General features: G+C 33.6%; 4 protein-coding genes across 6 annotated transcripts; 3 read left to right on the top strand and 1 right to left on the bottom strand.

Moving 5' to 3' along the window:
• Positions 1–848: 848 nt before the first annotated feature.
• On the top strand, positions 849–5,474 carry LOC140812576 (uncharacterized). 3 transcript variants are annotated; one of them, XM_073170885.1, is made up of 7 exons: positions 849–1,029; positions 2,549–2,688; positions 3,693–4,338; positions 4,415–4,519; positions 4,614–4,727; positions 4,939–5,102; positions 5,176–5,474. In XM_073170885.1, exons 2-7 carry the CDS (start codon positions 2,602–2,604, stop codon positions 5,350–5,352), a joined length of 1,293 nt encoding a protein of 430 aa, XP_073026986.1. In that variant the 5' UTR covers positions 849–1,029; positions 2,549–2,601; the 3' UTR covers positions 5,353–5,474. The 3 variants fall into 3 exon arrangements, with proteins under 3 accessions (XP_073026986.1, XP_073026985.1, XP_073026987.1); XM_073170884.1 differs by having other exon boundaries at positions 849–1,033; XM_073170886.1 differs by having other exon boundaries at positions 850–1,033; positions 4,620–4,727.
• Positions 5,475–8,781: 3,307 nt separating this feature from the next.
• LOC140811493 (protein trichome birefringence-like 39) lies at positions 8,782–12,609 on the top strand. The gene is made up of 5 exons (XM_073169402.1): positions 8,782–9,100; positions 9,364–9,535; positions 11,617–11,792; positions 11,914–12,072; positions 12,164–12,609. The coding sequence occupies exons 1-5, from the start codon at positions 8,808–8,810 to the stop codon at positions 12,450–12,452; spliced, it is 1,089 nt and encodes a 362-aa protein (XP_073025503.1). The 5' UTR covers positions 8,782–8,807; the 3' UTR covers positions 12,453–12,609.
• Positions 12,610–12,770: 161 nt separating this feature from the next.
• On the top strand, positions 12,771–14,825 carry LOC140811492 (uncharacterized). The gene is made up of 2 exons (XM_073169401.1): positions 12,771–14,305; positions 14,438–14,825. The coding sequence occupies exons 1-2, from the start codon at positions 13,181–13,183 to the stop codon at positions 14,714–14,716; spliced, it is 1,404 nt and encodes a 467-aa protein (XP_073025502.1). The 5' UTR covers positions 12,771–13,180; the 3' UTR covers positions 14,717–14,825.
• A 171-nt stretch (positions 14,826–14,996) lies between these two features.
• Positions 14,997–15,700, bottom strand: LOC140811494 (signaling peptide TAXIMIN 1-like). Its single transcript, XM_073169403.1, has 2 exons — positions 15,404–15,700; positions 14,997–15,299 (listed from the first exon to the last, which is right to left on the bottom strand). The coding sequence occupies exons 1-2, from the start codon at positions 15,508–15,510 to the stop codon at positions 15,176–15,178; spliced, it is 231 nt and encodes a 76-aa protein (XP_073025504.1). The 5' UTR covers positions 15,511–15,700; the 3' UTR covers positions 14,997–15,175.
• Positions 15,701–23,995: the final 8,295 nt, after the last annotated feature.

Here is a 23,995-nt window from a genome sequence, read left to right as displayed (position 1 = left end):
ACAGATCTCTTATTTGAGTCATTCATGAAAAAATATTACTTTTTATGCTACGAATATTACTTTTTATTGTGAATATCGGTAGGGTTGACCAGTCTCAAAAAACATATTCATAATAATGATGCTTATTGTGATCATCATTATAATAACAAATAAATCAAAATATGTTCTTTGATATATATCCTTTTGATTTCTATTCTATTTAAATGATTTTATCATATTTATTTCTAAATTTAATGTGCGTGGAAGTTTTTTTTTTTACATACTCATATGTTATATGTGTATAAATTATTATTTTGTGTAGAAAATATAGAATTATATTAAAATTAAAAAATATATTCTTTCTCATATGATAAAATGGTATAAGTTTTGTCATGAACATGACATTACTCCAAAGTAATTATTTTATATCACCAAACTGTTGGATATACTATATTTGTGCAAAGTTTTAATAAAACTCATTGTATCAATAGATTGGATACAATGAAATATATCAATTATATAAATTATCATATTGTGAATATATATATAAGTGAACACAATGGTTGGACAATATATCAAACTGTATTTATGTATACGTAGTATGTTGCACAATAATGTAATTTAATACAATTGTTAATATATAATATATATTTGAAGTTAAATCAATTAATATATAAATAGTGGAAACTTATATTAAAATTGAGAATTTTTAGCAATTATTTTATAAGATTATTTATGATAATTTTAAACAGATTAGGAGTTAAAGACATTGTTTACATCGTCAATTTACGAAAAATAAGAATTTTTTTTTTATGGAATATAAGACGAAGTACCTAGTCAAAGCTGATTCTTGTACACGTGTCAAAATCCCATGCCCAAAGCTAACAGGATGCATTCCATTCCACCTCTACGTTTCTCTCTTTCCTTCTGCGCAACCCTTTTTAATACCTCTCTGTCTCCATTGTATTTTTATTTTTCAATTTTGTTCTTAATTTTTTGAAGTATAATTCATCATGCTTTCTGCTTTCGGGGGTTACTTCTCGTTCGTCAGTTCGTAAGTTCTGCTGCTTTACCTTTTACTGATGATATTTAAGTTTTCTTGTGACTTGTATGCTTTTGATCGTCTTTACTTGTATATTTCCTGGTTTAATGTAGCTCTTCGAATGTTTTTTGAGCTTTTCGTTTTGATTATTAATTTTTTGAGTGGGGTTTTTTTTCGGTGGAGTAAAAAAATGGTTTTCGTGAAAAGTATGGAATTTGGATGGAGGCTTGGAGTTTGGTCTTGTTTTCTGGTTGATGGTTGACTTACAGGGTTCGGATTACTTCTGCTTGAAATTTGGTATGATTACGGTTTAGGCTAGATTAAAAACCTTATTTTGGAAATAGAGGAACTGTTGATGGCCTTTTCTATATCTGAAGTTTTATTCTATATCAATGAAAGTTGAATTGTGAAAGAATATATTCCAATGACAGGAAAAGGGTTCTTAAAAAGTTCCCCTTTTGAATGGGAATTTTCGTCTGGAAGTGATTGTGTTTCAATGGTTTGTAGGGATTTCTGAGTTTATACTCCAGCTATGTGCTGAGGATTCTTCTCCAGAAGTGTTCTTGTTATGTTTCTCATGTTTTTAGTTTGCAGTTTCAAATATGTGAAATCCTTCTTTTGGGTTGCCTTCTTGTTAGTTATGCGCCCTGTTGCAGTAATTTTGCTGGAATATTTTCTAGCAATGTTTTCATGTTTAATGATATTTGCGATATTGATTTGCCTGGAATTTAGTATATATTGTTTCTTAATCTGCTCCTATGTGTTTTTTCCTATTATCCATTCAAGTTTATTTTTGACTCTCCATTTTCTTCATAGTTCTTGAGCACATGCAATAATGAATGATGTTTTGTCGATTTTTTGCTGAAAATATTTATTGATTGGGTGTTGGCGGAGTTAATATTACGTCATTCTTTTGTTAACTCGCCGAATGGCTTTTTGTTAACCGTGAATGGCTTCTTACCACAATTTATACTCTTTTGTCGGTTAATTAAATTTTAAGACCTTTTGGGTAGAAGCAATATGATTTAGCGTTCGAATCACGACAAAACATTCGCCCTCTTCCTTAATGTCAAAGGTCTGTATTTATTGAGCTTGCTATACTTTCAAGTGTTCCCAGTCTTTGTTGTATAATAGTATTTAGAAAGTTGTTTTCATGTCTTACAGTTGAATTAAATATAAAACATGATTAACGAACAGAGCGGAACAACACCTCGTCCAAGAGAATCTACTTATGCAATATATCTTGTTTCACATTAAGGAAAGAGATGATTAACAAACATGCAGAAAACAATTAGCACCTCATCCAAAAGAATCTACTTTATTGGTTATATCTCGTTTGAATTTTGACTTCTACCTCTCCTTTTCCTCTAACATCTGTATTATGTTGTTGAAAACTTGTTAAGATAGTGAGACATATCTGCATTAGTGTTATGGCTTCATATTTTTACTGGATGGAACTCCAAACTAGCTATAGTGTGGAAAATTCAACACACTATATCAGCTGATATTTTAGTCAAATTCCTGCAGGTGAGTGCTGAATAATTTTGGAATTGGACTTTGACTTTGATAATTGTTTTGCTATGGATTTCAAAGGTGTAGCCTGGGCAGGTGATGTATACCAGAAGTTTGAGGCTATGTGTTCGGAGGTAGAAGAGGTTATGTACCAGGTAACTACTCCTGTTTTCTCTTTTATGCTGTAAATTGAGTTACGTGTTCTAGATGTAAAAGTTATTGTCATTGATTCTGTTTAGTTCCTTCATATAGTTTCTTTTGTTTGTTTCCTTAAATGGCTGGAATTTCCGTCAAAATGTCTACTTTTTACGCTAGGACCCTGAGCTGAAAGTACTTTCGCTGAGGTGACAGGCTTTTTGTTGTTCGAAGTCAATTTCCTTTCGAGAAACCAAAGAAGACTTCCATCTCCAAGTTTACTTCAGACTGATCGACCCACCATTTAAGAACCAATCAAAGCAATATATGCAAGGGTTTGGGTTTGAAATAATTAAAGTCCTTTAATACAAATAATCCTCGATGCTTCTGGGCCTTTTAGTTGGTTGCAAGAAAGCATGAGGTGTGGCATCTTGAGTCGATCCAAGTCAGGAAAAGTTCAGTCAATGTTTGTCTGTATTCAATATTGTCTTTTGCTGTGAAGTTCACGACATTTGCCTTCAAATGATCTTAAGCATCAAATTGCTAATATCTGGACTCTAGATGTGTCGTCCTTCCCCTAAATATAAATTGGCTGGAAACAATATTTTCCTACTGATGCATTGTTGATTCTTTAATGTACTTTTACCCTTGGTCTGACAGATCTTTTGATCAATCAACAATATTATTTTTTGTAAAAAATAATTTCATCATGGATTGTAAAATTAATCTCGTTAAATTTACGTTGGCGTGGATATACTTTACCTTGTACCCTTTTGATATATTTACTTCTGCCTGAAAAGTAGTTTACAATATATATGCAGAACTGCATCCCGTCACACATAGTGTGTCTACATATGGCTCTTTTTTCTTTTTCAAGTATTGGATCATTCGCAAAGACACCCCTATTCTAGGTTTTACTTGCTTTTAATTCTGCTTCAAATTTTCAACAAATAATGCTATTACGATGTTTGATCGGACTGGAACTTTTTTTAATATCTAACATTTTTTTATCATTTTTGTACAGGATGCTGTCAAGTACATGGAAAATCAGGCACAGAAAGTCGGTGCGAGTGTAAAGAAATTCTACTCAGAAGTAATGCAAGATTTAATGCCATCATCTTGTGTAGATCCCGTGAAAGTTGCTACTGGAGACTTATCTCTGAACCCTTATGCTCACACTGATCTTAGTAAGAAGCCAAAATCATTCTCATTACAAAGCCCAAGAGAGCTAAAGAAGTTAAAAACCGAAGATGAAGCAATCTCTGATACAAATTCGCCTCCTCTCTGTTCTGAAGTTTTGGTTCAAAATACATCCTCTGATTTGTGTTCTTCAAAAAGTAAAAAATTTGGAGTGTACCGACGTCCCATTGGAATCAAAAGGATTTCACAGATGGATCGGCCTTCAAAATTAGTGGGTCCAGCAACTTCTCTGTCGGAACTTGGGAGCAACGGGAGTGCATCATGTGGTGGTGGTGGAAGTCATTTGAAGTCCTCCGGTGACATGAATTTAAAATCATCCTTGGACTCTCTTGAAAGATGTGATCCTGGACCAGTAAACCAAAGTTCGCCTGTTTCTGATGTTAAAATCGAGTCCTCTGTTACTGACAAACTTATAGCAGCTGGATCTGGGAGGCAGAAGAAATACGAATCTGAGTGTACCTCATCTCTTGGTATTTTATCCTCATTTACATATGATTTCTATATCAAAAACCCTACCTTTTCTTACGATATATCGTTCCTTGGCAGGTACATCTGTGAACGGCACTTTAATTTCTCAGACAGACTTGAATAATGCAACTAATGCATGCGACGCCAAATTAGTCGGTGAAAAAGTCACGGCATCTGATGAAGGTTATAACACTTACATATATCAGAGAATGGATAGCATCTTTATTGTGATATTAGGGAACTTAACGCTTGTTAAGTCAACCTTCTCATTTTCTAGTTTCAGACACAACCATAAAGAATGGCTCGTTTTTCGAGTCATATCCAGATATAAGGAATACTAATACATGCAATGTTGAGTTTGCTGTCGAGGAAATTGTGCTGTCTGACAAAGGTATGTGAATCTAATCATTTCAGAGATGGGTATTATTATCTACGTCTTCTAAGTTCTCTACTGGATAACAAAGCATTTAGAATCGACAACTAATTTTCAACAGAGTGCAAATTCTTGGTAGCTAACTGTAGCATCTCTGCAAGTAAAGTTGGTAGGTAGAGTTTTATAGAAGGTGATTATTTTTACTGGAGTACTGTTACCACATGGTCAGATAACTTTGACATGGAGGTGATCCAGAATGAAGAAGCTGCTAAACCAAGAATTGAAACCTTCGAGGCTTTTGAAGGGTCGAACTTGGAGGAAACATGTGTTTTCATTGAAGGGGGCGATCTTGATTTTGTTTCAATAGGAAACAGAAAACATAAGTCGTACAAGGTTTCTTGCTCTCTGCCTTCACTATTTGTTTCTTTTGAACGAATGCATGTTTGACAATCTTGATTTCTCGTAGAAAAAGATCCGTGACGCTCTTTCAGCAAAACTGAGGTCCACAAGGAAAGAAGGGCATAAAGATTTTTGTGGAAAGAACAATCCAGAGGAGATGCTTCCTGCTCATTCTATAGAATCTGGCCTGAAACAAAAAATAACGGATCACGATTCTTTGGAATCTGAGTGGGAGCTTCTGTAGAAACATATATAGTATATACAAGTTAATTCAGCTATCTGTAACTATTACTGAAGATGCCTATTATGTCATCAACGGCCTACTGTGTAAGTAATGTATCGCAATATAACATATTATTATGAGACGAGTAAGCTTCTCTCCCCGGTGTTCCGAATCTTCAACAAACATAATATGTAAAGGCTGTTTATATTCGATAATTCGCGTGTATGTTTCCCTCCCGAGGTAGACGAGACGAGCGGTCGCAATATTCTGTAGAAATAAGGCCGGTTTGTTTTTATTTTGCAGGGATGGACATAGTTGCTCGTGGGGCTCCAATGTTATTATAGTATATGTACCAAGCAAGCTACACACTCGGTCCAGTTTCAGGACACTTGTGCTGTCTATCACATCAATTTTAGTGCATCTTTTCTTCCAATTCTTCTTCTTCTTCTTCTTCTCATGCTATAATATATAATATAAATTAAAAATATTTTACGTAAAAATGAGTAAACACGTTAATATATGCTTAATAATTCGTGTCCTTTCTCGAATAAAATTCAAACCAGATAATGGAATTGAAATTTGGAACGCAAACTAAACGTGGAAATCTACGGAATTGATCAATATGTATTAGGTAGCGTTTAGACTGATGTATTTCAAATTCATATATTTTATATGTATTTTTGTTGTTAAAAAATTAAGAACATAAACCTCATATCTACTCACATGTTTATATAACATGTCATGTTAATTATGATTTATTTCAAGTTCATTCAATAATAATATTATTTGAAATATATTTCAGTTTACCTTACTAATATATAAATAACTAATATCTAAATTTAAAATTTAGTCCATTGTTTCATTATAAACAATAAACCAATAATCGAAATTAATAAATTCCAAATATATTGAAACAAAATCCAAGTTAAGTTAGGCGAGCACAAAATTCTATTGTTGCTATAATAATGACACATATACACGAGGTGACAAAAGCATAGCGCCAAATTACCATTATAATAATAATAATTATTATAATTATAATAATTATTATTATTATTAGAGTAGATATATTGTGAGTGAGACAAGTCAACCCTATCGATATTCACAATAAAAAGTAATACTCTTAACATAAAAAGTAATATATTTTTTCATGTATGACCCAAATAAAAGATATGTCTCACAAAATACGACATGTGATACCGTCTCACACAAATTTTTGTCATATTATTATTATTATCATGTGAAAGCCAAATAAAATACGCTGCTCACTCGAAGACACGCAAGTGGACAATTGCCTTGAATTTGCATTTTAACTTTTATACACTTCAACATAGGAATGATTATATCTTAATCAAGAAAATTAATTAAATTATCCATATTCAATATGAAGTCTTAATCAAAATCTTCGAAAGATTTGGTGATTTCTAATTGTGAAAAAGGGTGTATATATATTTGCGGAAAGTTTCGACTTTAATGCTATCTTTGGCAATGGGATGCATTACCAAATTAATTAGGCATAAAATTGCTTTAATATGTATTAATTTTATTTCTTAAAAGAAATACTTAAAGGGGGCAAAATTGCTATTGAGAGTTTGGTGAGGAAGAGAAGTGGATGTTTTGGATTCTAATTCCAAATATAAAAAGTTTACAGAAGCTACTAAAGTGGTAGTCCCTACATTGTTATTCAAACCTTGTCGATGTTGAAGGCCAAACATGCCACTATTTAATATTTATATGAAGTTCATTATTTAATTATTGTCTAATAAAATGACGAAATATTCTTATGGTTAAAGTATCATTATATCTATAGAAAATGGTTTTTTTTATTATTATTAAGAAGAGTGTATAGTTCGATATTTTGTTTGTACCTTTGGTTGAGAGACAAAATAACTTATTATATATCCATTAGTTTGTTTGTACCTCTGATTGATGAGACAAAATAACCTATTATATATCCATCACCTCATCCCGATAAGTCCATTGATGATCGATTCAAGTAGACATGAGGAGACTTGTAAAGTCGCACTTGATTTTTTTATTATTAGTGTTTCAATGAATAAATGAAAAAGTAAAATTATGTCTTATTTAAAATTATGTCTTATTGAATAATTATAATTCTGTAATTATATTTGTTGATGAATTTTAGTCATTTTTGTCAAAAATCATGTAAATAAATGACTAAAAGTTTTGATAATAAAAATACATACACACCATATTTGACTAAAATTGACATTTTACCATTATAATTTGATATATTAGGTAAAAACTTGTGTGAGAAAGTCTCACGGATCGTATTTTGTGAAACATATATCTTATTTGGATTATCAATGAAAAACTATTAATTTTTATACTAAAAAAATTACTTTTTATTGTGAATATCGATAAGATTGACCCATTTCACAGATAAAATTCGTGAGACCGTCTAGCAAAAAACATATTCTTGATATTATATGCTGAAATATAATTAGTCAAAGTTGTTTCTAAAATACAAGGTCGTGTCACAATCTCATGCCGTCTGGCACCGATTGATCTTTGGAATGATTTTCCATATATCACATGATTAGTGTCACAATAAAGTCTATGTCCATATAATTATCAAACAATTTGTCTTTGATTGTGTATTATTCAATTAATCGTTTAATTAATTTTTCAAATATTTAATTTCCATTTACTACAAGATTGCATCGTCGGTATTTTAGAAAAGAAAAAATTGTTGGCATTTGGGGTTACAAATTTTATAAATGTTTTAGTAAAATTACATATAAAATTAAACTTGTGACTCAAAGGAAGGGCACATGGAAGATGGGGAGATCCACCACAAGATGTCTGCCATTTTCAATTTTTGAAGAGGATAGCAGAAAGTGAAACCAACACTTTTTGACGGAGTTGTGAATACGTTTCGGGCAAAAGATAGGATTGTCAACTCAGCCAACACGAATATCAGATAGCAATAACTATACGATTTAACATAATATAATTTGGCAAAAACTTGTCTGAGATGGTCTCACGAATCGTATTTTGTGAGACAGATCTCTTATTTGAGTTATCCATGAAAAAATATTACTTTTTATTGTGAATATCGGTATGGTTGGCTCGTATAAAGATTTGTGAGATCTTCTCAGAAGAGACCTACTCATGTAATTTTGTACTTCTAACTAATCGGAACAGACGGTAACATATCTCATATACATACTAATTATATTTATAGCTTATGCTTATTTCAATATTTATTTCACATATGATTCATGTGGTCACTCGTTCTGATATCTATCTGTTTTGAATCCATTACATTTAGCTCGATGATCAATTTTAAATTTTTAGAAATCTAAATCATGTAATTAAGTTATATTTATATATATGATTATAATTATAAACAAGGGATTTTCCAACAGTGCCCCTGATCCACCTCGCCTTTCATGTAAGTATATATGCACTTCAAATTCGAAGCCAGAACTTCAAATTAATTAAGATTCGACATGGTCTCGTTTCAACTAAAAGCCCTGCTTGTAGCGGCTTTCTTGTTTTCACATGAGACAGCGGCGGAGCAATACCTCAACACCACCACCACCTCCTCCGCCGGTGTCGGCAGAAAGCTGGCCGGAAGGTGCAACATATTTCAGGGCAAATGGGTTTACGATGCTTCTTATCCTCTCTACGACTTTTCAACTTGTCCATTTATAGACGACGAATTCAACTGCCTCAAGTACAAGAGACCCGATCGCATGTACCTCAAATATAGATGGCAGCCTTTCTCCTGCAACTTACCGAGGTACGTAACTAGCTATAACAGTGCTCTCTGCGCCATATCACACAGATAATCCAGTGTTTCAAAGGAAGAAACTTGAACGGGTCACAGTCACTGGGAAAAACCTAACCAGAGCAGCAGATGAATAATTTTATATCGCAGTCTGTTATATATTTCTCGAACAGTACATGAAAGGGCTGTCATGCAATTTTTTTGCTTTGTTTTTCGAAAATTTATTTTCCATGTTTTCAGCCTGCGCTAAACTAAATGAGTTGGATGAATTTCAGTTTTAATGGGGTGAATTTCTTGGAGAAATGGAGGGGGAAGAAGATCATGTTTGTCGGGGATTCACTAAGCTTGAATATGTGGCAGTCATTGAGTTGCATGATTCATTCATCGGTGCCGACTGCTAAGACATCACTCATCAGAAGAGATGGCCTAGCTCAGCTCACTTTTCTGGTAAATTTTATTTTTTATAAATTTTCGGATCTTTCCCACGATCGATTCGTGTAAATTCATTGCATTTATTGGATCATGATTTAACTCAAACAATTTAAAAAAAAAAAAAACTTATTATGAAAAACAAGAATCTAACAAGACGTACATGATAAACCAGGATGTAGAAGAATTGCTAGGAATCAATAAAAAATATATTATTCCATGTTTCAGAAATGAAATATCCTCTTCTGTTATCCACTATTACACTTAAAGTCGATATACCTTTCAGATTAAGCTAAATTTATCCACACAAAAATGATGATCATCATAATAATAATAATAATGATGATGATGACTTTTGGATAGTGCACGCATGTGTTTTCCTTTTCCCTTTAAAACTTTTTGGCAGCAATTTGCAATATGAATATATATGCTGTTGCTTTTGGTTCCTTTAAATCATAACTTGTAAGAAACTTAATTATAACGTAACACACAAAATTTAACCATCATTAGGTGAAAATCATGATTAATCCTGAAATCAAGTCTGAATTTATTGGTGATCCGTGATCTAACTTTGGTCCTAAGGGAGTACCAAAGGAATTATAATAATGCATTTTAGTCACTACAAATAGAAAAATCTTGCCACTTTTAGGACCCTATGATTTAAAGTTTCTTAACCACAACGTTAATGCATTTTTGTCACTAACTTAATTATGGTAATTCAGTTTTATAGTATGAAAACGTAAGATTTGGGTTAAAGTTTTTAAATTTTCTGCACAGAGAATTTTATGCTACGATTTAGTCTGTGCTTCTGGTGCGGCATGATTCCTCAGGTGGGGACAAATTGTGCACTTTCGTCATTCAAACAATTGTCGTTTTATCGTATGTTTAGATCTATGCATATAATATAATTAATTTAATAATATATAAATAAAAGAGTTTGATTTGAGACGTCAATTTTGACTTTTGATCGATAATTGTTTTCAAAGCCGTCGATTTTGAAATCGACCTTCGTTAATCGCTGGAATAACCATAATTCATCAAAAGCCATCCATCAAGGTAACGTAATGCATGTGAATAACTTACTAAATATATCGGACTTTAGGGTCAATCAATTATTTTGTTAGAAGACAATAAAGAATTGGCTACATTGGTCGATACATTTGTGTCACACGCTCACGTGGAAAACTGAAATCAAATGGAAACAAAAATCCCAGAAGTCAGGCAAAAGAATTTTTTTGCAGCAATATTATATTCATTCATTTATTTATTTTAAACTAAGAATCACATTCTTACAAACTCGAGATATCGTTCAAAATTTTGCAAATATATTCTCAAATAAATATATGTGTTTGCAGCGCGCAGGCCTGTGTGGGGGATTAATATAAATGGGTAAGGGTAAGCTCATTAAATATTGGGTTTACTAATGTAGTGTATGGTCAGTGGGATTTCCTGGCATTAATGGATCATTCACGAGATAACAAGAGAAACACGTGGTTAGGATGTAGGAGCGGGAAAGCCGACCACGGAGCTAGGGACCGATAAGTGGAGTGGGGTTTGGTCCAAATTAGAATCGAGTTGACTATGGGATGTTGATTGAGCTTTGGAAGTATACAGCCAAAGTTGTATGGTCCATACCCCTCTCTATTTCCTCTTTACTTTTGGGTGTTCACCTCGTGGAGTGGTCACTAGCTAGCTAGGGGCAGTAAAGACAAATTACTGCTGCCTTTTCCCAATACGACTATTTTCAAATTTCGTTTAAAATTTTAATTTCTCGGGAAAAAAACATATATAGTTGAATCAATATTATTCAAACGCCATATTTCCACATGCATGTTGGCCTAAGTGGCATCAGCCTCCCTATATTGGGATGAAGTCTCGAACACTCCCAACCCCAATTATCAAAATAATAATAATAATAATAATAAAACAGTATGTAGCATGTTTTATCATTGATACGTACATCAATTGCTTGCAATGTCAGAAGCACGCAGAAAATAAAAATAAATATTTAATTATATTATACCTGCTAATTTATATATATATATATATTAACATCTTATGGAGTAGATTAATTAAATTTGTAAAATTTGGGTTTTCAGGATTATGGGGTAAACTTGCTACTTTATCGGACTCAATACCTTGTAGACTTGGAGAGGCAACAAGTGGGTCGTGTTCTGAAGATTGATTCAATTAAAAATGGCGATGCATGGAGAGGTATGGACATGTTGATTTTCAATTCCTGGCATTGGTGGACTCACACCGGAAGCTCTCAGCCGTAAGATGATCTTATCCCTCGTTTTTACACTCATGCAAAAGAATTTAATTGACAAAAATTGTTACCTATTTCGAAATTAGAAATATATAGATTTAATCTGAGTAGTTGCTCTTGTATGCAGATGGGATTATATGGAAGAGGGAGGGAAATTGTTCAAAGATATGAACCGTTTGATCGCGTATTATAAAGGGATGGCAACTTGGGCACGATGGGTCAACAAAAACATCGATCCTTCCAAAACCAAAGTCTTCTTCCAAGGAATTTCCCCCGTGCATTATGTGTAAGCATTCCTTAATTTCAATCGTAACATTTTATTTTATTTGTGTATGTGTTCTTTTCAAAAACGTCCACTCGATCTATAAAATTTGCAGGGGAAAGGATTGGAACGAGCCATCAAAGACATGTGTAGGGCAAACACAACCATTTTTTGGGGTAAAATATCCAGCAGGAACCCCAATGGCTGCAGTGGTAGTGAACAAAGTGCTGAGCCGAATCAAGAAACCGGTATATTTACTTGATATCACACTACTGTCACAATATCGAAAAGATGCGCACCCCGTTTACTATGGGCTGCATAATGGCTTGGATTGCAGCCACTGGTGCCTCCCTGGGTTGCCGGATACTTGGAATCTGCTGCTCTACGCTGCCCTCTTCATTTGAATATAATATTTGTTGACTGGAAATGTTCATCATAGGAATTTTATTCTTCTTCTTCCCATTTTTCAATGTGTTTGTGTCGAAATAATTATCTCAGGATTAGTTTGGCATTAATTAAAGGGTTTGCCTGAGTCACATGAAATGAACAGTTGGCCCCATATGAACTACTCAAACAATGTTTATACTTACTGTAAATTGAATTAAATTCGATTTTTTTTCCAATGAAAAATATTTAATAAATAAAATCTCTAAAAGAAATCATTTAATTCGGAAATATATTATTTACATAAACTATAAAAACGAAAACTATTGTATTAGTGTATGGTATTAATTCTTGATTTGCAATTGAAAACTAAATTTACTGTCCAAGAAAAGAAAAGAAATAAAATTACATTAAATGCTTACCCATTGAGTCAGCCAACGGGATAAAGTTATTTTTCATATGGGATGGGAAAACTGCAAAATCCATACTTTTGTCATTGGGACACGTGTCAGAACTAGGAGGTATTTCAATTGCTGACTCACTTGAGTTTCTTGATATCTCACCACTTGTCCATCTCCGTATAAATTTTATCGCCACAACCGCCATTGTTCCCCTCTTCCTCTCGCTTTTATTTAAAGCAGTTGATTGATCGTTGAATGTCACTATTCACAACTCGCAAAAAGAACTCAAAGAAAAAGAAGATTACGGTTATACAGACGGCGGAAGTGCGTATTTTGATAGCTTGAAGATGGCTTCGGAGCAAGCGAGAAGGGAGAATGTCGCTGATCAACGCAAGACAGAGGTGGAGAAGGTTGTGGTTCCGAAAATGAGAACCCATTACGAGTCTCTGGCTGAGAAGGCTAAGTCGCCTCAGGGGTCTCCTGGTTCTGCTGGATCAGCGGAGAAAGTGCACCATTACGAGACTCTTCCTGTTGAAGTTGGAGAAACGAAGGATGAACAAGGCAAGAAATGGGGACGTGAACGGCGACAAGGGCCGTCATTGGAGGAGATCTCGGAATTGAGGGGTACGGCTCAACAGAACTACGTGGAGGCAATCAGGGCTGCGGAGGAGCGATACGAGAAGGCTAAAGAATCATGTGCCTCGGCTTTGCAGAAGACCGGAGAATCAGCAGGTCGAGGAAAGGACAATGTTCTTCGAGGAATTCAAACGGGAAGTCAGTATATTGCCGATAAGAGTGGAGCTTTGAAGGACACTGCGGTTGCAAAGGGTCAGCAGGCCAAGGATTGTACCGCGCAGAAGGCAGTGGAGGCAAAGGATTCTATCTCATCGAAAGGTGGAGCTTTGAAAGACACCGCAGTTGAGAGAGGCCAGCAGGCGAAGGATTTTACGGCGAAGAAGACGGTGGAAACAAAGGATGCTATTGCCTCGACAGGCCAGTCTGCTGCTGGATACGCCGCTGATAAAGCCAAGGCGGCAAAAGATACGACAGTGGATACCACTACAAATGTTGCAAGCTATGTTGGAGACAGAGCAGCGGCTGCAAAAGACGCTACGGTGGAAAGTGGAAAAAGTGCTGCAGGATATGCTGGGAAAGTAGCCGCAGAGGCAAAGGATCAGGCCGTTGCGGCTGGTTGGGGGGCAACCCATTATACTCTGGAGAAGGTGGCGGAGGCCACCAAAGCAGTGGCCGGGGTAACATCTAGCGTTGCAGGTTATACAGGGGAGAAGACGGTGGCCGCCAAAGATAAGGTTGCCGGTGCTGGACAGACGGTGGTGGACTATGCTGGGGAGAAACTGGCGGCTGCTAAGGATGCGGTGATTTCAAGTCAAGAAAAAGCAGCAGAGTACGCTGGTACGAAGAAGGCAGAGGCGCAGAAGGATTTGGAAGCAAAGAAAGCTTCATATGAGAGGGTAAACCAGTTTCAATAAATTTGAGTTTTTTTTTTCCTTTTTTGGCAAATGCAAGATGACATGACTTAAAAGTTGAATCTTTATAGTATAATGATCATGTTGTATGCTTAATTGATGTTTGTTTTCACATAGGGAGAGAGGGGAGAAACGTTTGAAACGAGGGCGAAGAGGGAAGGGCCAGCAGAAAAGTTCTTTCATGGGGAAGACGAAGATGAACAAATGCGAAGGCCGGGGAGTGGCGGCGGCGGCGGCGGAGTCTTTCAGGCCATCGGCGAAACTTTAATGGAAATTGGGCAGACAACCAAGGACCTACTTGTTGGGCAGTACCCAATTCGAGTTCTGGAACAGAAGGACCGTGGATCCAAGGATAGAGAAGATGAGCCATATCGTGGAACTGGAGAAGGGATTTAGATCAAGCTCACATTTAACAAGTCCTTTTGGCTATTTTTGTATTTGGTGTAAAATAATGCTGAACATGGAATAATCCTTTGCATTGGTAATAGCGTCCAAAGTTTGTTTCTTTTGGTTGACCAAGAAATGGTGGAGTCCTAGTTTCAAATAATAATGAAGTATAATCCATGGTTTTCTCCCAATTATAATGTAGATTATGGGAGAGAATCTTTAATCGCAGCCTACGGATTGTTCATCAATGTGATAAACAAAAAATTAACTTGACAAGAAAGAGCAACAATGGATTATACACGCACTACTCACTTCAAGGGGATGATATTTACATGTAGAAAAGCGAGTCATGCTAGTGCTTCTGTTGGCCCTATAGTTGCGATAAATCTTGAAGAAAACCGGCTAACGAAATAAACAAGAAATCATTTGTAAGAATGATCCCAATACAAGGGAAAAAGTTTAAAAATGTCAGCAAGGGATTTGAGAAGTAAACCACTCCATAACATGAATGGGGGCTTTGATGAGCTCCAGCGCCAACTCCACCAACACCGTCACGCACAGGCAACAAGGGCATATGCAGCTCAACGTCAACCTATTTTCAAGATCCATACAACAGATACCGCCTCAATATAACATATTTGGAATTACAAAACAAAAACACAGCATAGTAAAAAATTCCGAGTAAAGAGACTTCACCCCACGATCCAGACGAGTATGCCGACGAGGGAGACGAGTAAGGAAAGAAACGCAAAGGGCAAACCCAGTAGGAAGCCCAAAGGCCTGCAATCCCCATTGCAACACATACTACGATCTTCTGAAAAAAGAACAAGTGAACTTCAAATCCTGACTGGGTTCTTGCTATTATTTCTTGGAATTTCCGGGGGAAATTGAGGGCTTAAATATTTGGGATTTGTTATCGTTTTTGGTCATCTGACTGACGTGTAGGAGCGATAATTAGAGGCCACGTTCAATGACTCATTAAATCAAGCAACACTGGTAGGCATTAGGCAATCCCTGTCAGGCCATTTATTTATACGTAAATCTAATCTCCCAAGTCTAAATATTGTTTTAAACCCTATTTACATTTTACCTTGAAAAAGAAATTTGTTAATATGAAGCCAAAAAAGTCAACGGATGATGCCCGAATCGTAATCGACACAGCTCACGACATGTGGTCTCATTTAATTGTTATAAATCCAAACCTTACTTCGTGTCAGCTTCAGGGTATCCCTCTGAATACTAGTTTAAAATTCAGACGCCTAAATTGTATTTTTACACACGAGAGAATTATGTTATCATATCTGAAGGGTAAAAAAATTCCTTCAAGGCTGAGCTGCCTCTTTCTTTAATCTTCTTCGAAATATATCAAGTTATTCTTAGACCGATCTATAGATAAATCAATAAAAAAATTGCATTGCTGAAGTAGTTGCACGATACAAATCTAAAATAAGAGATGAAGAATTTGTAAAACAATAATAGAAACATTATTGTTTTTAAATAAAACAGACGCGCAAACTATCTAAAGTGACTTCTCAAGATCTTCGAGCGAGACTCATAAACTTTATTGTGAGCAGCAGTACATTTCTTCCGATTACTCGGCAACAACCCAGATATTAAAACGGAGGATTGTAGCCTGAAACCCCTGGGAAGGGGAGATGAATCCAAGTAAAAGTGAGTAATGTCCATTAAAGGACTCCTATACTTTGGAATCTTTTCGATGTTTTGAGAATATGGGGCGATTTTATTTGAAGGGATGTTCTCTTTCTCGTTATACTCCATGATCGAGACTTTTACCTCCATCGGCCACGCAAGTAGATGTATCCAGGGACGATGTGTGCAGGTGTTGGGAGGTATTTGTAGTAATGGTGAAAACAGATTTTGGAGGGAGGGATGATTTGGTTTTCGAAGTTCGAGTTTCGATTTGTGTGTGTGTTCAAATTTTGTGAATATATTTTGGGTCGGTGAAGTTTAACGATGGAGGGAACATCGAAAATTGGCGCTCCCGAGAATATATAAAAGCTTAACAAACGCTACGTAAATAAGATTACATCTTTAATTTACGAATAACACTGCCTTCGAGATCATATAAAAAAATTGTTAGGAATGTAATTGAACCAAACTATTCGTAAATTATTCGAAACTTGATTCGAATAAGTTTATTTGAGCTCATTTAATAAATCTCGTTAAAATAAACAAATCAAACTAAATCTTTACGATATTCAACTCATTAGTTCGTGAACAGATTTATTCATAGGTACATGAGAAAATACTAAAATAATAATTTTGATATTTTATTTATAGATTCACACTTTATTTATGAAAAATATATTAAATTTATTTATTAAATAAAACTAAAAAAATTAATAAAAATATTATAAATATTTTTTTCTAAATATATAATTTAGCTTTTGATGAATTTAATGAATATTTAAAATTTTAATATATATTTTTCAAGTTGCTTTGAGCTCGAATAACCCATGAGCCATAAATATATTCATTAAAATAAAGCTCGAGTTCAATTCGATTATGAACAAGTAAAGCTCAACATTCACGAATTCGATTCAACAAGGGAAAATAGTTTTGTTCTGTCCATTAATTTGTTAAATTTGGATTTCGGTCCACTAAAATTTCAAAGTTAGATTTTGATACGTTAACTTTTAATTTCACTAATTTTGTAAAATTGTCGTTGTGGTATTGAAAAATGCTTGTGACAGATGGCATGTCGACAATTAAAACAAAATTACCGAAAATAAAAAACTTACTATATCTATATATAAAAAATAAAAACCTAATTGATGAAAATCCAAAATTAAACAAGTCCCTTGGAAAAAAAAACATTGTCCTTTAAAATGAAATATTTGTTCAAGTTTAGTAGACAAATCTCGATTTAATTAGTAATCATTAACTGTTTGCTTATTATAACAAATGTATATTTATTTAGAAAATAAATCATGTTCGTCAATGAATCGTCGATCGTAGATAGAAGTGTGAAAGCGAGTCTTCATCCTATTTGATTTTCTAATTTGTCCCCCAAAAAAACCACTCTCTCTTACCATTTTGGCATGTTTATTTCCATATTTGAAAATTCTTTGATCACTTGAATCAGACTTCCAATCCGGAGGATCGAACCATTTCTTCTTATTCTTTTTCAGATTCGAAAAATGTTTAATTCGCTCTCTTATCTTTCATCTCTTTATTAGGAAAATGAATTAGAATCCTAAGATAATATTATCGGAGTGAAACAAGAGATCTAAAGAAAAATATAGATAGAGAGATAGGAATTTCTCAAACGAACCGCACTTTTTTTTATTGGTTTATGAAAGATTGAAGGTGAATTTAGATTTTCTCTGCACCATAATGTCATTGTTATTTATTTATTTTATAGTCTTAAATGGACGAATATTGGGGAAATACGAAATACTCTGAATTAGTCACATTTGCTTAGATTCACAATTCCAGGCCCCTGAACGCTGAAAATGGAAAAGACAAATTGAACGGGCCCATTGATGAATTTTGCCCAATATCCATTTTCCCCAAGGCCCGGCTTATATATCCCTTACTTTCCATTTTTTTTCCATACTTCTCCAAACATAAGAAATGGAATTGATTCTGAAGCTTCTTCATATGCGTTTGATACCTTAATTAATAAGCATATCAATAACTGTTTAATATAAAGTTCATATGTCAGATGACTTGCTCTAACACTAAAGATTTCAAATATGGGACGTTATTTCGCATTCAAGACTCAGTTGTAACATCGATAATCCTCCAAATAAGAAAAAAAAGTTCATCTCAAACAGGCAAACTTACCCATGCCGATGCAGATATTGAATAAATTGTGAACTTTTGCGTAAAACATTTGTATAAGAATCCAAGACAAGACCTAATTAATTTCTTATTTTTTGTGATGGGAAAAAATTTAGGGAAAAATACCGACGTATTACTCACGACGTGTATAATGTAATATCAACATTATAAATAAAAAGAACTAAATTTGAAAAAAAAAAAAAATTGAAAGATATATGACTGAGACTAAATTTTGACTAAAATAATGAAAAAAAAAACATAAAGTATAAAAAAATATAATTTTCCCTATTAGTAATTGTGTGATTGGAGAAGCCTTGTAGTGTGTGTGTATATTTAATGAACAATATAAAAAAAAATGAATTAGGAATACAAATATACATTGAATATTATGGATGGATGAATATTAAAGAGAAAAAAGAAGGTATATGAATGGATGGACCGGACCACATTCAGTGATTGGCGTTTGCTTCATTTCACATTGCTTTCCCAAGCACGCGAGTTGTACCATTTTCAAGGCGTGTGAACGTACAAGTATCGCAATTATATCACGCACTTATTTTGATTTTTGTTTGGAACATTTATATCTCAAATTTTAAGCCACCCGACGTGCGAGGGTAGAAATTTATTTCGGTTCACGAAATAATTCCTGAGGAGAAAGTATTATATAATTTATTTGCATGCATGCCAGGCAAGACACGATGTAGGAGATAAGTTTTATATAAATAAAAAAAAAATTTAAAGGAGCTAGAATTATTTTCAAATAGTTCGAAACAATAAACAATATTACTAATCATATATGTTCGATGTTCTAAAAGAATTGCTCTAAATCCTATACATTTAAGTATATATGCTAGCTAGAGTCATACGTACGTACATTAAAGCTCCAAATTAATCAGGCATCGTCGTTGCAGGTATAAATCCAGCTGATACGTGCCTACATCGACGACGACGTCGTCTCGACTCACAGACAAATAGCCACATTTCGCAATACGAATTCTGTGGGTATATTAGTTAGAATTCAATTATTTGTGTTACTATAGCTAAGATTCATATGCCCTCGTAAGAGTTCAACTCACAGGATGTAACAAATGCCAAACTATACGGCTAAAAGTCGCTCGTATACGACTTGATTTTCGATTATCCATAAATAGATCTGATATTCACTTGCATTAACGTACACAACTTCCTTCTCTGAAATCAAATTTACGTGACAGGCGCAAGAAAGAACAGACACATTTCATACTTGAATTTTGTCCTTGAAATGGTGTTCTTGTCTGGGAATCTATGGTCCACTGCACTTAAAATATGGTTTGATTTTTATCTGTGACATCAACAAATATGCTGTCAAGATATTGTTTAGTGTGAAGATGAGATTCACCTTTATATATAAACGTTGTACGCGCTTTTAAGATTGAAACTTGGACCTAATTCAACCCCAAAAGCCAGCTAAAGGGGGAGGATTGTCCAAGACCATATATACAACTCTCGGGTATTTTATCCAACTGGGCAACGAACACACACACACATGCAGAATTAATATTTAAATTAACGTACGTATGTTTAATAATATTTTCTACGTTACGTAGATATATGATCAATACTTTATACTTGTAATTTTTTTCATATTTAATTATTGCAAGATATGTATATATATATATTAATATATATATATATATGTATATATATGTATGTATATACGTTGTTGTGTACAGTAGGTGTGGTGGCTAATTAAAATGACTGGAGCTGGTTATAATAGATATTTTTTTAAAAAAAAAATAGCAAGTTGTTGGAAAGATAGGGACATGTTAACATTTTGTGTTGCAGTGTGAGTCATATTTTGCAGGATAATATTCAGTGGACATTAATCATCTTGGATCTAACGACGTTACATAATTCATACTTTTCAAGGATTTTAAATTCAACTGTCGGAAACCCTACATCCCCCGTCAGATCGATGCATCCTTTTTCCTTCTAAGATTGCATTCACACACATCCATCCATATGTGAACATTTACGAGTTCACTAAAAAAAATTCGTATGTACAGATAAATGTTCATCTTTAGATATTGTATTATCTTAAATTCGATGCTACATGTGGGGGCAGTGCTCCACAGGATCTGGACAGTTGATTTTAAAGAAATTGGTGGACCCGCATATGAATTGATGGACCCCGCATATGTGTGGTTAAATTTGGGCCTTTGATATTCTCATGGGGCTGTACCCCATGAGGTAGGGTGAAATATTCCCTTAAAGTATCATCCCATATTAATTGTTCTAACTCAAAATTTTTTAGGAGATATTTAATTTGATTTAACTATAAATTAATTTTGTTAATTATAAATTCGAGTGCCAAACATAAAAGTGACTTGTGATAAGCATAACAAGTCGATCCTTTCTGTTAGAAAATGTTGTGTAATAAAAATTGAATATATTGGAGACGATAAGTATTGATTGATTTATCATTGAAAAGGAAATATTGTACGTACAAATGGCGGTAGCAGCTTATGGAAAGGGCAAAATCGGGCGCAAAATATGCTCGAAAATGAAAGCACGACTCCTTTCGTGCTTTTCCTTTTCATCTAAATAAAGCGTGCATTAAAGGAAAAAGGAATTTCGAGCTTTTGACTGTGTGTGTGTGTCTATATATATATATAAATTTTAAGTCACATATATTACGAATGAACTTACGATTTAGGGTTTGTACATTTGCCGTGTGGGTCGTTGGTTTGGACCACTATTTTTCACGAATCACACTTTTTTTTAGCAAAATTTAAAATAAAAAAAGGAATCGAATGATTTTATTAATTGTGACATTTCCAGAATCAACAAAAAAATTCATTTTCATTTTTATTGGGAAATTTATAAAATATAAATGAGGTGCCGACTTCCTTAAAATTGGGAGACAAATATTACTTTTTTAAAGTAATTAAGTAAAAAGTGTGATTATTTTTCGATTAAAAGATTACGATTGCGCTTATTTATATGTATAATTGAAATAGATTGTGCAGGGCTCTAATGGAACTATGCATAGACTCTAGCTTGTAAATACATATATATAATTGGGAAGAGGTGAAATTTGATGGAAAATAATGTTCGTCAGATTTTAATTTTTTAAATTATTTGTGTATGAGAATTATTACATAACATATATCAATTAGCTAGACTTTATAATTTCAAGCTAGTATAAAAGTAGACGTGTTAGTGGGAAGTTCTGAACTCTGGAGTGTGTAGAGCATGTTTGGTTCGATCGATATATAAGTTCTTTTTAATATTATAAAATATATTTAGAAATTTATAAATATATTTTTTAAAATATTATAATAAAATCAAACGACTAGGATATATAAGATCAATGGGGGGAAAGGACGATATCTTATTATTTTAAGGAAAAATAACATTTTTTGTCATGATATTTGTGAGATATGGAACTGAAATTCATAGGTTACCGTACATGGTCTACGATATTCATGATGGTCACTTGAAAAATGGAATCCCACCAATGACGGGACGATGAAGAGCGTGAAGGAACCGATCACATAGTAGAATTGGAGATATTAAATGTTTAATAGATATTATTTATGTCAACAAGATGTATCATCTTTTCGAAAGCTCATAACATAAGAACTTCAAAGTTAAAGTGTACTTGACTCAGAACAATTATGGGATAGGTGACTCATTGTGATTTTTCCATGTTCAATTCATGGTTTTAGACTGGACACGTCAGTATTTTTCTGTGTCACAATTTTTCGATGTCAAGTCAGCAATTTTTTATGTGCGTGACATTTTTCGAAGTCACATAAGCTCTTTGGTGAAAAAAAAAACAAAATTTTGGGAAAAAGTGCAAGTTAGCGGTCTAAAATAGTGAATTGACTCATAACATTATTAAAAATAAAAAATGTGCAAATTACGTATCATAAAATATTATTATCTCTTCTTTTAAAGATAATACACGCATTGCTTAAAAATGATTATAAGATTGAAAATTCATACAGCACGACAACTTATATATCCAGAAAATAATTAAACTAATAGTCACCGGAGACATTGAAATACCAATTTTCAATACAGTAAATTTAATGTCTGAAATATGAATTTCACAATTTTGTTAAAAAAAATAGATATACCCATATTTATGTATTTCATAACCCAATATTTCACCTTATTTTCTCACAGCAATGATTCTTCTCCACTTTTTCTTCTTCTTCTTTTTTTTAAAAAAAACCAATACAACCACACGCATGTATATTTTGAATATTTCACCCAAAAATGTCCAGAATGTCTCGATGCTATATTTAATTTTATGAATATATAGAGTCGAATAGAACTTTAAATTTGTTAGTATCTAAAAAATTATGCGCCCGCATTTTCATTCAATTTATTAATAGCTACAGGGGTTACGATAATGATGTAGGGATCGAACAAGATTACATCGTATGTATCTAATGTGGCAAGTACAATTACAACAATTAGTTATTTCCGAGGATATTTTTACCACATTTAGGCCATCTCCAGCCCAACACCATGTTGGTGCAATACTCCATTATTGTGTGAGTTTTTCTTCTCCAACCCAACACCATTTCCTACTCTATTTTGGTGGTGTGCTACAGTATTGCACCAAATTTGGTGCAATACTGTAGCAATAGCGTTAATTCTTTTTTTTTTTTTTTTGATTTTTTTATGTGATTAATTAGCAATTATTACATTCAATTAAGTATTAAGCTTAAGTATTTAAAATAATAATATTAAATACTAAAAAATTTAACGTAATTCAAAAAACATTATTTAATTAAATTTTTAATTCATGTATATTTATAATGGATTTCGATATATACATTATTTTAGATATTAATGATATTTTAATTATTGTGTTTAAAAATATTTTGTGAAATAAATTATTTGTTGTGAATAAAATAATAGGGAATATTCTGAGAATATTCTTTTTGGTGTAGAGTTTAGAGTTGATGTGTTGGAGATGAGTTTTAGATTTAGTGTAAAAATTACACTATTTTAAAGTTAGTGTGACACTAAGATAGTGTAATGGGTTGGAGATGGCCTTAGTATGGGTTTTCCAATAGCTCCACCGATGCCTAAGTGAGAGAGCGGAGATATCGAATGAGCCACGCCGGACGTTAACTTTTGTTCGTGTGCGACGACCTCGCCTGAAAACATTTAGGTGGCATAAATTTATATATTTTTATTATTATTATTATTATTAATTTATTATTATTATATACATAAGTATTCCATTTGATCGAAATTATCTTTGGATTTGGTCGGAATATATCTTGCTCACCTTAAAAGTACTTCCTATATCATGTATTGAGTGCTACAAGCCCTCTCTACGAACTTTTGCTGCTGGGGCCGAAGCCTTTTTCTCTAAAGCATTGGCCTTTATAGTTTACGAGGGTTGGTGCATAATTAATTACATAAGACTATAGTTGAATTATTAGTCATTAAAGAATTTTTAAATTTAAGTAACCG

This window comes from Primulina eburnea, chromosome 14 (assembly GCF_022965805.1).
Source record: "Primulina eburnea isolate SZY01 chromosome 14, ASM2296580v1, whole genome shotgun sequence".
NCBI classification, from domain to species: domain Eukaryota; kingdom Viridiplantae; phylum Streptophyta; class Magnoliopsida; order Lamiales; family Gesneriaceae; genus Primulina; species Primulina eburnea.
The sequence above is the reverse complement of the archived record's forward strand: the minus strand, read 5'-3'. Positions and strand labels throughout refer to the sequence as shown.